The sequence below is a fragment of the Phodopus roborovskii genome, unplaced genomic scaffold (assembly GCF_943737965.1).
Source record: "Phodopus roborovskii unplaced genomic scaffold, PHOROB, whole genome shotgun sequence".
NCBI classification, from domain to species: domain Eukaryota; kingdom Metazoa; phylum Chordata; class Mammalia; order Rodentia; family Cricetidae; genus Phodopus; species Phodopus roborovskii.
In genome coordinates, this window is record NW_026126599.1 from 13,624,088 (window position 1) to 13,636,283 (window position 12,196).

Here is a 12,196-nt window from a genome sequence, read left to right on the forward strand (position 1 = left end):
CTGAGGCTGCAGGTACCAGGCCTCACTTTTTCCCAAGGTCTTCCCTCTGACCTTCTCTACCAGCTCCCCAGTTAAGAACCATTGATCCACAACTGTGTGTCTACACCATAGATCCAGAAACGCTTTTAAACTTTGAGGCAAGTGTTTAAGGTATGACAGACTCCTCCCTGCATGCTGGGCTGTCTGTGCCTTCCCTAGCCAAAAAAGAAAGAAAAGGTAAAACAAAAAACAAAACAAAACTCGAGCAAAACAAAATCAAATTTAATGGTCTTAAATGCAAAAGTAAAAACAAACAAAAAACACAAAAAAGCAAAAGAAAATTAACAGAACAGAACCCCAAACGTCAAGGCAGTTATGAAGAGAACTTTGAGGGTTAATCCTTAAAACTACAAATCAAAGGTTTTTGTTAATAGATAACTGGCAAGAAGTACTTTTCTGCTGAGTGTCCATACAAAAGCAAAGTTTCAAAACAAAAATCTGACTAAGATTGGAAAAAGTCTAGTGCTCACAAGGAGGGATGCGAAAAATACAATGCTCAAATGTTTCTGTGTCATTAAAAACAGCTATCACTGTGCATTCAAGCTGGGTTAAATGGTCTTGGAAACTCGAGAGGTTGCATGAACAACAGTATCTGATGTGTGGCACCATGCATGCAATGTGTGGACAGACACTCAGGATGTCAGAGGAGTTGGACATCTTCAGGCATGCCCGGAGCTCAGGTCTGACTCTGGAATATACTGGAGCTGCCCTGAAACTCTTTGGTCCGTTCTCATTGGTGCCTGGGCTTATAAAACACCTTTGTGTCCTCTGGAGGGCCTGGTCCAGCCCAACATGTGGAACCCACCCCTCCCTGGTGAAGGCCCCACAGAGTACGGACTCTGCTGCTGCTCCCAACACCACAGAGCCAGGACTGAGTGTGAAGGAGGCAGCAGTGGGACCTGCTGGGAAGGGCAGATTTCCTGTCAACTAAAGCAGAAATTGCTTAAAATGGTGAAACAGTTGAGAAAACACATTCTCCATCTGTCTAACATTTTTAGGTTAAAAACTAAGAAGGAAAAAAAAAAAAAAAGATTTTTGTTTTGTTTTAAATCTGGTCTGTGGAGACATCCAATGAAATAGGTGTTAGACAGTCTTAGAAGTTAAAGCATGCTTCAGTTCCACCACCATCCAGAGGGACTGGTTAGTCAATGCAGTCTATTTAGGTTTCGGTTTAATATATACTTTAAAGGAAATAACTTAATAAACTTAAAATTGGTCTAACATTTGTGGGATTTCAAGCATTTGAACATGTTGGTTGCATCCCAGAGTATAAAAACCTTTTGCACTTCTCATTTAGACTAAGACAAACACTTGTGAAAATTGGCGCAAAATGAGTTGTACACTAACAAAAAAGTTTCAACTTCTTCACTCTTAATTATCTATTCCGTACAAAAAAAAGAAAAAAGAAAAGAAAAAAAGAAAAGCATGAGCGAGTTATTTGTGGGACTTGTTGGTTTTGAAGGAAACCTGTAAAATTTTGTCCCCCAGGCGGTAGCCATTCAGACTTGCTATGGCCATTGCAGCTTCTTCATAGTTTGTCATGGTCACAAAACCAAACCCTTTGCATTTGTTGGTGTTGAAATCACGAATCACTTTCACATTGGTGACTGCACCAAAGGGGCCAAACATCTGCCAGAGGATCCCCTCATCAGCGTCTTGCCCAAGGTTGTAGATGAAGATGCACCAGCCCGAGGAAGCATTGCCGGGGACATTGACACCAGAAATCCCACTCATGTGATCTACACCCATAGGGGAGAACCTAGCAAATAGAGAGCACATGTTCAGGTCAAGGTTAAGGCCGGTAGTGTACCTGCACAGGAGGAGTAAGAGGGAGGTTGGACAGGGCCAGGATGATGACACATTGGTTTAAGGGTACTGGGTCTCTTACTGATCTACACAGCCAGCTCCTCTAAGCTACTGATGCTTAAGGCTGGGTTACCATGTGAGTCAAATGACTTAAAGGGCACAGTGTTTACTGTGACATTTCTTCACATTAATTATCCTCCTGTCCCACCTTCCCTCAGACTGCCTACTTTCCAAATAGATAGCTCCTTGTTTCATGTATATTTTTTATCTGAATTTTTGCATGTAAGAGAAAACATACATATACTGTCTGCACCCTTGAAAGGAATCCAGTAAGACACTGGCTGGGGTCAGGACCTGAGCCTGAGGCACCCAGCTAGCGCCATCAGACAGCAGCAGTGCTTCTACTTCTGCTGTATGGGTGTAGCACATGTGGGGTCTACTTAGTTGTTTCTGTGGCTTTCCCCATTCTACTTTAGGCTTTGTGATGCTGGGGAAGGAACTGAAGGTGGGCACTGAGCCACAAGCCCAGCCCCATATTCCACAGTTGAAGTTCTGGAGTTTCCTCCACATGCCCCAGTGTAGGTGGCAGATCTTCAGGGGTCTTTCATCGTCACTTTCTTTGAGGGAAACTCTACATTCTCTGTGTGAGTATGTATACATTAATCCATGTACATTAATCCCTCAAGTTTAGTTCCCTCTCACCGTTTCCTTGTCTTTTGTTTTTCTACTGTTTTTCCTGTCAAGACAGGGCATCTCTGTGTAGCCCTGGCTGTCCTGGAATTCACTCCGAAGACCAGGATGGCCTTAACTCAAGAGAACTGCCTCTGCTGCCTGAGTGCTGGGATTAAAGGTGTGCACCATTACCTCTGGTTTTAGTCATTCCTCACTGTGACACTTCTGTCTGAGAAGTCAAAGCCCAGGATTTTCTGGAGAGAGTACAATGCTGCACAGAGCTAATACAGGCCACAATAATTGCTTTCTACTGGCTCTGAGCTGGCTCAAACCACTTCACAAGGGCCTATAAACTCAGTAGACAGGAACAAGGCTAGAGGAATATTAGCAACTTGACAACCACAGGGAATTTTCTCCACAGTGACACATTCACTACTATCCCCACTCTATCCTCATAGCTACTCACCATTCTTTCCTTCCTTGTCTCTCCATCATGCCCTCTGTTTTTCTATTTCTTACTCTCTAGCTCATTCTGGCTCAGTATTCATAGTCCCCGTGCCTCACCCTGAGTGCTAGGACAACAGATGTGTATACCAATGCTTGCCCACAGTGAACTGTTGAAAAGGTGGGTTAAAAAATGTGAATGTAGGGCTGGAGAGATGGCTCAGAGGTTAAGAGCACTGACAGCTCTTCCAGAGGTCCTGAGATCAATTCCTAGCAACCACATGGTGGCTCACAACCATCTGTAACAAGACCTGGCACCTTCTTCTGGCATGCAGGCATGCATGCCGGCAGATACTGTATACATAATGAATAAAAAGAAATAAATACATAAATAAATAAATAAAAAAATGTGAATGTAGTAGTAAAGATTAAGGATAACAACAAAAGCTCCGAGATAAGAATAATGGCCTTATTTTTAAGAATTTTTAAGACTGTTTGAGGACATAGCATCTGTGGAGTCGCACAGTATATAATTACTTGCTCCAAAATGATAACAGACTCTGGTATCATGCCATCAATACCATCAATATGGTAAAAGAAGGCTTCAGGGCTAGTTTCAATGTGGTGAGAAAGAATCAAGATGCAGTATTTGCTTGGTTTTAAAAATTGTATAATTGGTTTCAACAGGCAACAACATGATGTTGTAGTGGTTGATGGCCTTCTGTGGTCAGAGACAATCTTAGGAAGAAAGATTATGGTACTGTTGATGTGAACGGTAGGATGGTACTTGGGTGCCAGTGAGATACTAAGCTGAGCTAGTTTACAATGACAATTAGAAAGGCGCTGACTGTAGTTCTAAGTCACAGATTTTCACAGGGCAACTACAGTAGAACTACTATATCTACAGGTTCTCCATCTGTATTTCATTTTGTTGTTGTTAGTTTTTGGGACAGGGTCTCCCAATAAGTAGATTTAGCTGGCCTAGAACTCATTATATAGATCAGGCCTGCTTTAAACTACAGAGACCCACCTGTTCTGTCTTCTAAGTGTTGGGATTAAGTGCATGAACACACCCAGTTTTCTTTTCTTTTTTTAAGGAAGGGTCTAAGATAGCCCAAGCTGAACTCTGACTCTCTATGTAACTAAAGATAACCCTGGACTTCTTGTCCTCTTGCCTCCACCTTCCAAGTGCTAGAGTGACAGGTCTGCACTAACACACCTAGTTTATGTGGTGCTGGGAATGAAGCCCAGGGCTTCATACATACTAGGTAAGCACTTCCAACCAAATGATGTCTTCAGCAACCACATCTGCAATTCAACCAATTTGGATCAAGGAAGATATTTTGGGGGAAAGATTCTTCCCTGCAGACCTGGAGATGAGCTGAAGAGAGGATGTGTATGGGATCAATGCAACACCACGATATTTTATATGTTGGACTTCAGCATTGATGATTCTGGAATGTAAGATAGGGGTATGAGGGGATGTATTGGAACCAATCCTCTAATGAACACCAAAGAATGATTATATACTGAAAACATCTAGGGTACTATTTTACTGTCTTAAAAGATTTTCCTGCTTTAGCTTTCCCAGTGCTAGGATTTCAGGCATGCATCTCTAGTCTAACAAGAGTTTCATTTACAGGAACTGTTCTTGCTGGCTGGACTTCCAGAGCTGATTTTTTGGATACAGATAACCACAAATATCTATCTCCCTGATTCTCATTTCTTAGGAGATCACCCTCATAATCTCTGATGGAGAAAATCTTGTCCTGACCGCCTGTTCTTTGTCCTTTACTTATCTCTGCCACATTCCCAATTCCTTGCCTAACCCCCACTGTACTATTTCCTTCTGGCCTACAATATCTTTAGACACCTAAAATGGCCTGATTCTTTCTTCATGCCTCCCCAGCTTGTCTTTAAACCAGGAGCTAGAGGCAGGCCAGCTTTGGAACCAGAGTCTGATGAGGATTCTATATGGCTATATTGTGAAAATAACCTCCAAGACAGCCTGTGTAAAAGAGAGGCATCTACTCAGCCCCATTGCTTAAAACAAAGATGGGAAATCTACAGAGTAGAGCAGAAAAAGTCTGTATCCACCTAAGGCAAGCCCTTGCCATCTTGACAAAAATGGAAGAAAATGGCACCTAAATTCGGAGTTTCATTGCTCCTAAGGTAGTGACACCCTGATCCTAGTATCTGTGTCAGTGATCCTAGTTGGTTTTGTTCTAGCGGAGTCTGCAACTGACACCATTTTCAGTATGAAGACAAAAGGATTGAGGAAAGAAGCTCTTCTTTGGGTTAGGGTCTTTGAGCAGCAGACACCTAACATTCAGTTATAAATATGACCAAGCAACTTTTGATATAATATGGCAGAGTACTCAAACCCCAAGCTCCACCTCCAACACAGCATAAACTGTGTGTATGCAGGAGTGGCAGACCCATTTGCCAGCATTTGGGAGGCCATTCTTTCTTTTTTTTTTTTTTTCAAGTTTCTCTGTGTAGCCCTGGCAGTCCTCGAATTTACTCTGTAGATCAGGCTGGCCTTGAACTCAGAAATTTCCCTGGGGTTAAAGATGTGTACCGCCCATCCTGACTCTAGGACATTTTTTTTTTCTTTTTGGGTTTTCAAAATAGGGTTATACAGAAGTATAACAGCCCTAGCTATACTGGAACTTGCTGTGTAGATTAGGCTAGCTTCCAGAGTGCTGGGATTAAAGGCAAGCACCAACATTGCCCAGCTCCAGGCCACTTTTACCCATTAGCTACATAGGCCATCTTGGCCTAGATTAGACCCTGTTTAAAAGGGAAAGAAAAAAATAGATAAGGAAGTTGTATGATAAAGGCTTGCCTTAAAGTCACTGATCAAATATAGCCTTGCCTATGCACATGCTGACTGCCACCTTTTCTCACTCTCACAGATAAATAAGATTGTTTGATTTTTTTTTAAACATAGTTTTTTTTTCTTGTTTGTTTGTTTGTTTAGATTGATAGGGTTTCTCTGTGTAACAGCCCTTGCTGTCATGGAACTCACTTTGTAGATCAGGCTGGCCTCAAACTCATGCCTCTGTCTCCCAAGTGCTGGGATTAAAGGTGTGCGCTACCACTGCCAGCACATAATTCTAAAATATATGTATTTATCTATTTTTATGTGCATGGGTGCTTTGCCTGCATGTATATCTACACAATGTGTGTACCTGGTGCCCTGATGGACCAAAAGAGGGGATTGGATTTCCTGGTAGTACTGGAGTTACAGACAGTTGTGATGCAACACATGGGTGCTGGGAATTGAACCCACATCCTCTGAAGAGAGGCAGTGCTCCTAACTGTTGAGCCATCTCTCCAGGGCCATGATTTAAAATAAAACAAAAAACTCAGCACACCAAGGATTGAAGGATTGCAACTCCTACTGAACTATTGGAACCAAGCACTGGAGACTATCAGCAGCCAGTGGGGTCGGTGCCACCTTTCCAGCTCCGAAGACAGACAAAGCCTCAGCGGATGTATGGTTGGGCCCCTGCAGCCATGGGCTACTCTTGGACAAGACCCACTACAGTCTGGATATATCTGGGAAAAGAGAATCCATATTGTCTGTGTACATATAACACATCACAGCAACTATTTCATTGCACATAGACTGTATTAGGTGTTAAGAGTCATCCAGTCTATAGGAGGATATGTGTAGGTGATGCACAAAGATCTTCTAGGAGAGTAGAGCAACCTTGCATTCAGTGCCACTCTCTGACCATTGATATTGAGGGTCCACTGCAATATATTTTGCTTTCCAAGAAAGTTTTGCTTTGTGTCCCAAGGTAGCCTTTAATTCTTGATCCTTCTGCTTGTGTCTCTCCAGTGATAGAAAGTGCAGGTATGAGCCAACATGCCCAGTGCACAGACACACTTCTAATAGAGAGGTGAGGACAAAGCCAGGGAAGATATAACTCTGCTATGATCAGCCTAGTGTCCCCAGTATTTTTCTCCTCTGAGCAGCCCCCTCAACACAAGGCTATGTGTAGCTTGAAGGAGTATAGCAGGCTACAAATAGCCCACTAGAATGTCAACCTACAGACCCACCTGAATCTCTGTGCCTGGTGGTGCACAGGGCCTCCAAACCGCCTAGCAGGCGAGTGGTACAGCTGCGAGAGGAGAGCCATGTTTTTGTTCTGGTTGGGATTGGCTGCAAACTTCACTGTGATGGGCTCAGAGGAACCTGGGGGTTTATGACCATTGAAACTGGTAATTGCCTCTTCTGCTTCCGACCGTTTGTCAAACCGGATAAACGCAACCCCTCTGGACAAACCTTTTTAACAAACCAACAAAAATGGAGTTAGGGGGAAAATGTAAGGATAGAAAAATAAAACAAAATAGAGAAGCAAAAGTTAACTCTGTAGGCTGTGGTTCAAACTGGGCACCTACAAAATGAAATAAATAGAAATCAAACCCAAATATGCAAACAACTAAAGAAAACACTGACTAAATAGTATGAGATTAAAATTTCAGACTCTTTTGATTTGAAGCAATGACTCCCTGGGAGGAGGAAAGGGGTAAACTGTGCTTTGAAGAACATTTAGAAATGGGTGAGGGCTGCCAACACTAAGAGTCAGAAAGGTGTTAAGGGGCCTTTCTGAGTGACATCACTGAATTGGATTTCTGAATGTGGTATGGAAGAAAGGCTACCCCAAATTTACTATACATTCTCATTCATAAGACCAGCAAAGGCTAACCTGGATAGGGATGATCCTTCTCTAGGCAGACATTTTTAGTTTTGAGACAGGGCTGGCCTCAAACTCATGATGCTGCCTATGACCTTGAACTCCTACTAATCTTGCTTCTACCTGTTAAGTGCTTCAATTCCAGGTATGTGTCGTGTCACTAAACTTAGTTTACATGTGCTAGGGACTGAACTCAGATCCTTCTGCATGCCATGCAAGCATTCTACTTATGGCACTTTATTGCCAGTTTAGGCAAAGGTCCATAGACAACAGTTAAAGAGTAACAATGATGGCTTAGAGCTTTGGGTGACCTGTTAAGTGAGCATGCTATCAAATGTTCTCAAGTCTCCTCCCCAAACCAGTACTTTCCCTAATCACATCTTGAAGATCCCCAAATGCCATATGATTCATATATGAGCAAAGCAGCCAGGGACACTATGGATACTTTCTCCTGAGTTCAAAGGCAGCACTGCAAAGTCCAACAAAAGTTACCCCTACTTAAAATGCACAGCATGCACTGCCTTAGTGATTCCAGACCTAGGAAGATGCCATGTACTAGAAAGATTCTGGCACTTGAGCTCATTTATAAATCTTAAGTCTTTAAGAACACCTGCTGTCTGCATTTTACTCTTATAGAACAAAATTGACAGCCTGGTTGATCCTGGAAAGCTGAACACAGAACTAACTTTAAGCCAGTATGTTCAAAGTTGTGGTTAGTTGGAACAAGGTCACCTTTAGAGTGACTATCATTCTACTTCTTAGACCTGTATCCAAATTGAGGAAAAGCCCATGTCCAAGTGTAGTTTCTTAGGTTTTATGCAACTGCTTTCAAATAAAAACTACCTGGAAGAAAAAGGGGATGATGATTCATGTAGGAGATAAAAAAAATCCATGTCTGATGAATTCATACTTCTGAAGATAGCTCTGTCATTTGGGCTTTATTTTATTTTTAATTGAAAGGATTTCTTTCACACAATAGTTTATCATCATTTTCCCTCCCTGTTCTTCCAGATCCTCCCCTCCTTCCCATCTATAACTCTATGCCTTCTCTCTTTCATTTTAGAAAACAGGGAAATAAAAACTAACAAATCAGAAAAGAACAAACGTGTTATGAGACAAAAAAAGCTCCAAAAATACTAGAGTTAGTCTTCAGTGGGCATGGGGCCTGCCCTTAAGTGTGGTTTGTATACCCAATGAGACTCCATTAGAAAAAACAAATTTTCCTTCTGTGAGATGGCTTCTTAGTTAGGGATGGGAGGACCTGTGCAGGCCCTGAGTTCCCATGTGCCTCAGTCCTGCTGTGTCTGGAAGGCAGTGTGTCCTTGGAGTCTTCCATCCCCACTGGCTCTTACTGTGACTCCTCTTCAGATAATTTCCTGAATTAGGCTTTATTTTTGCTAGGACTAACAAAAGAGACTAAGAATTGGGACAATTTCCAGATGTGTGTACTAATCGAATTCACAATTTTGAATAAGGAAACAAAAATATTAAAAAATAAAAATTAGTTATAGGGATATCAATGTGAATATTAAAAAAAAAAACAAAAACATTTAAAGCTGGGTGTTGGTGGTACATGTCTTTAATTGCAGCACTCCAGAGGCAGAGGCAGAGGCAGAGGCAGGAGGATTTCTGTGAGTTTGGGGCCAGCCTGGTCTACAGAGCTAGTTCCAGGACAGGCTCCAAAGCAATACAGAGAAACCCTGCCTCAAAAACAAACAAACAATCAAAAACAAAAAAAAACCTCAAACCAAACCCCCCCAAAAAAACCCAAATATTTAAAATATTTATTTTTATTGTATATGTGTGATTGCCTTCCCTGTGTGTATGTATGTGTACCAGTTTGTGCCTGTGGAGGTCAAAAGCATCTGATAGCCTAGAACTGGAGTTATAGATGGCTACGAGCTGACATTAAGCCAAATTATGTACTTTCTTTTACAATTTGCTTTGCTCAGTTTTTATCACAGCAATAGAAAGGTAACTAAGACAATAGTGAAAAAATAAATTCACTTATTTACCATGTGTTTGTATGTGTCTGCCACAGTGAAGGTGCAGACGTCAGAGGATAACGTAAGGGTTCTCTTCTTCCACCATATTAGAGCCCATGAAATGTATTTGTTTATCAGACTTGGGGGGCAACTACCTTTACATACCAAGCCACTATACCATGCCAGCCCCAAATGCTACTCCATTAAGTACTTTATTTCTTCCTGTACTACTAGGGACAAGACCTAGTACCTTACTCATGGTATGCAGACTCTACCACAGGGCCATGATCCCACCCTTGGTTTCTGGACTTCAAATGCTTTTTATCTACAGAACTTAACACAAGTCTTCCCTTTCCATACCCTTCCTACCCTGGAAATGTTGAGCCTCATAAAGTCCTACCAAGAGTATATATAGTTTTTCTTTCCAGAAGCACTGGGAGAGCAAGTATCTCTTTAATTGGTTTCCTCTGTGGGAGGAGGGGCTAGGGAAGAGAGGGCAGTCCTACCATGTCCTTCTTGCTTAGAGTGTAGTGTCCTTTGCTAAACTGGCTGAGAACAGCAGTGAAGGCCAAGGGAAAAGAGTGATATCATCCTGTGTTCACAGCTAATTAGGGAGAGGGAGTGATAGTGTGGTATATGTCTTAGACAGGGGAAAGAGACAATATCTCTACAAACAGATGAGGGAGCTGCCTGGAGAAGCAACACTTTCTGCAAGATGGGCCTAACTATGTCAATGAAGCAGAGGGGAGCCTCTAGGAGGAATGGTATGTTCTTGGAGATGGGGCTCTGCTTCAGTTTCCCACACCCAGCACTGCTAGGCCACAAGTGACAAAGGAGCCATATGTGACCTAGAGAGGGGCTCAGGGAGAAAGCATCTGTGTTGCCTTCATCACACACTGGCCAGCAGCTCACTGCCTCTCAACAGGTACTTCAGGAACTACTGATAACTTTCAGGGCAAACTGGTGATGGAAGTTCCTGCTAAGTAAATATGATTTTTCAGTCTGTTGCCTATCCACAAGGAGCACAGTGGGGTGAAGTTGCTCAGAGTTTGTATTTACACAGCTTGGGGTCCAAGTCTATACCGAGATGGTCTGGGAGGGACCTGCCAAGTGGTGAGAATAGAAGAGACAGGAATTCACTGCTTTCTCTGGAGTGGAGCATCCCAATCATTAAGACTGAGGAAGCCCATCTGAAACAGTCAATGGTGTTGCTTCAGGTCACTACAAGGAGGGGTGATGGGAGCTGTCATTCTCTTATTGGTTAATGAATAAAGCACTGTTGGCCAATAGGAAAACAAGATAGGCAGGACTAGGAGACAAAGAGGAGAGAGGAAGTAGTAGGGGAGAGTTCCAAGATGGATGATGGAGAAAGAAGAAGGCCAGCTCCTCTCTTCGGTAAGAGGAGACCACATGGAAATACTTAGAGTAATAGAAATAGGTTAATAATTAAGACAGAGCTAGCTGATAAGAAACTAGTAACTGGCCAACAGAATTATATCAAATACAGCGTCTCTGTATGTTATTTGGGGCTGGTGCCAAGGCTCTGGGCCCAGGTCGGTGGGGGAAAAACATACTAGTACATACTGGCACCACAACATGGCTAATAAGAACTTCCACTTAAAACTAAGAAAAGCTAAAGAATTGGTTTTAGAAACAAAAGAACAGAAACAAGCGAGGCTTCTTCATAGCAGCATGTTTCTCAGTTGAACTCTGTTTTGCTAGAGAGACAAGCAGAGATTTGTGCAGCTCCTTTAAGGGAGGTTTCCTGACTCAGCATAAGCAGCAAAAAACTGCATGGCTTTTAAGAAGCGCTGCTAACAATTTATTGGTGTGTATGAGAGCTGGCACTGACAGTGACCACATCTCCAAGCTGGCAACATGCTGTTGGATGGCAGCGTAGACCAAGGCAGTGAGCACAGCTCTCAGTCCTGGCAGTAAAAGTACCCGCCACCATCTTGGATAGACCGCAGCTGATACAACTGTGGCTTTCGTGTAAGCAATGTTGTTGTTTACCAGATAAAAAACTCATGGCCAGAAAAAGATAAAGATTTACAGTAAAGACAGATTCACATTAATAAAAACCTCTAAAGGTTTACAGTGTGTTTTAAAATATACGTAGGCTTGGGAGAAAAAAAAGAAAAAGGAATAAAATGGTTTTAAAAAGACAGAGAGGAGCTGGGTGTGGTGGCACATGCCTTTAATTCCAGCACTCAGAGAGACAGAGAGGCAAGCAGATCTCTGTGATTTTAAAGTAAACCTGGTATGCAGAGTGAATTCCAGGACAGATAAGAGTTACACAGAGAAACCCTGTCTCAAAAAATGAAAAAAATAAAAGTAAAAGAAACAGAGTAATAAAAAAGCCATGTAAAGATGGAGAAAATCTGGATACTGTACGGTATTATATTGTCTTTGTATCATTTGACTGCTGAGGAAACAACAACTGTTAAAACAAATGCTGCTGGAACAATTCAATTTATATATTTTAAAAATGCTTTGACTCCAAAATTTAAGTTTAAGGACAAGTTACTGGGGAAAAGGATT

General features: G+C 42.2%; 1 protein-coding gene across 2 annotated transcripts in view; it reads right to left on the bottom strand.

Moving 5' to 3' along the window:
- Positions 1-240: 240 nt before the first annotated feature.
- Positions 241-12,196, bottom strand: part of Elavl1 (ELAV like RNA binding protein 1) — a 36,626-nt gene continuing 24,670 nt past the window's right edge. For both annotated transcript variants that reach the window (XM_051205430.1, XM_051205428.1), the window contains 2 exons: positions 7,033-7,258; positions 241-1,798 (listed from right to left, as the gene is read on the bottom strand). In XM_051205430.1, coding sequence (XP_051061387.1) covers positions 1,474-1,798; positions 7,033-7,258 — 551 coding nt within the window. In that variant the 3' untranslated portion in view covers positions 241-1,473. The remainder of the gene's footprint in view (positions 1,799-7,032; positions 7,259-12,196) is intronic.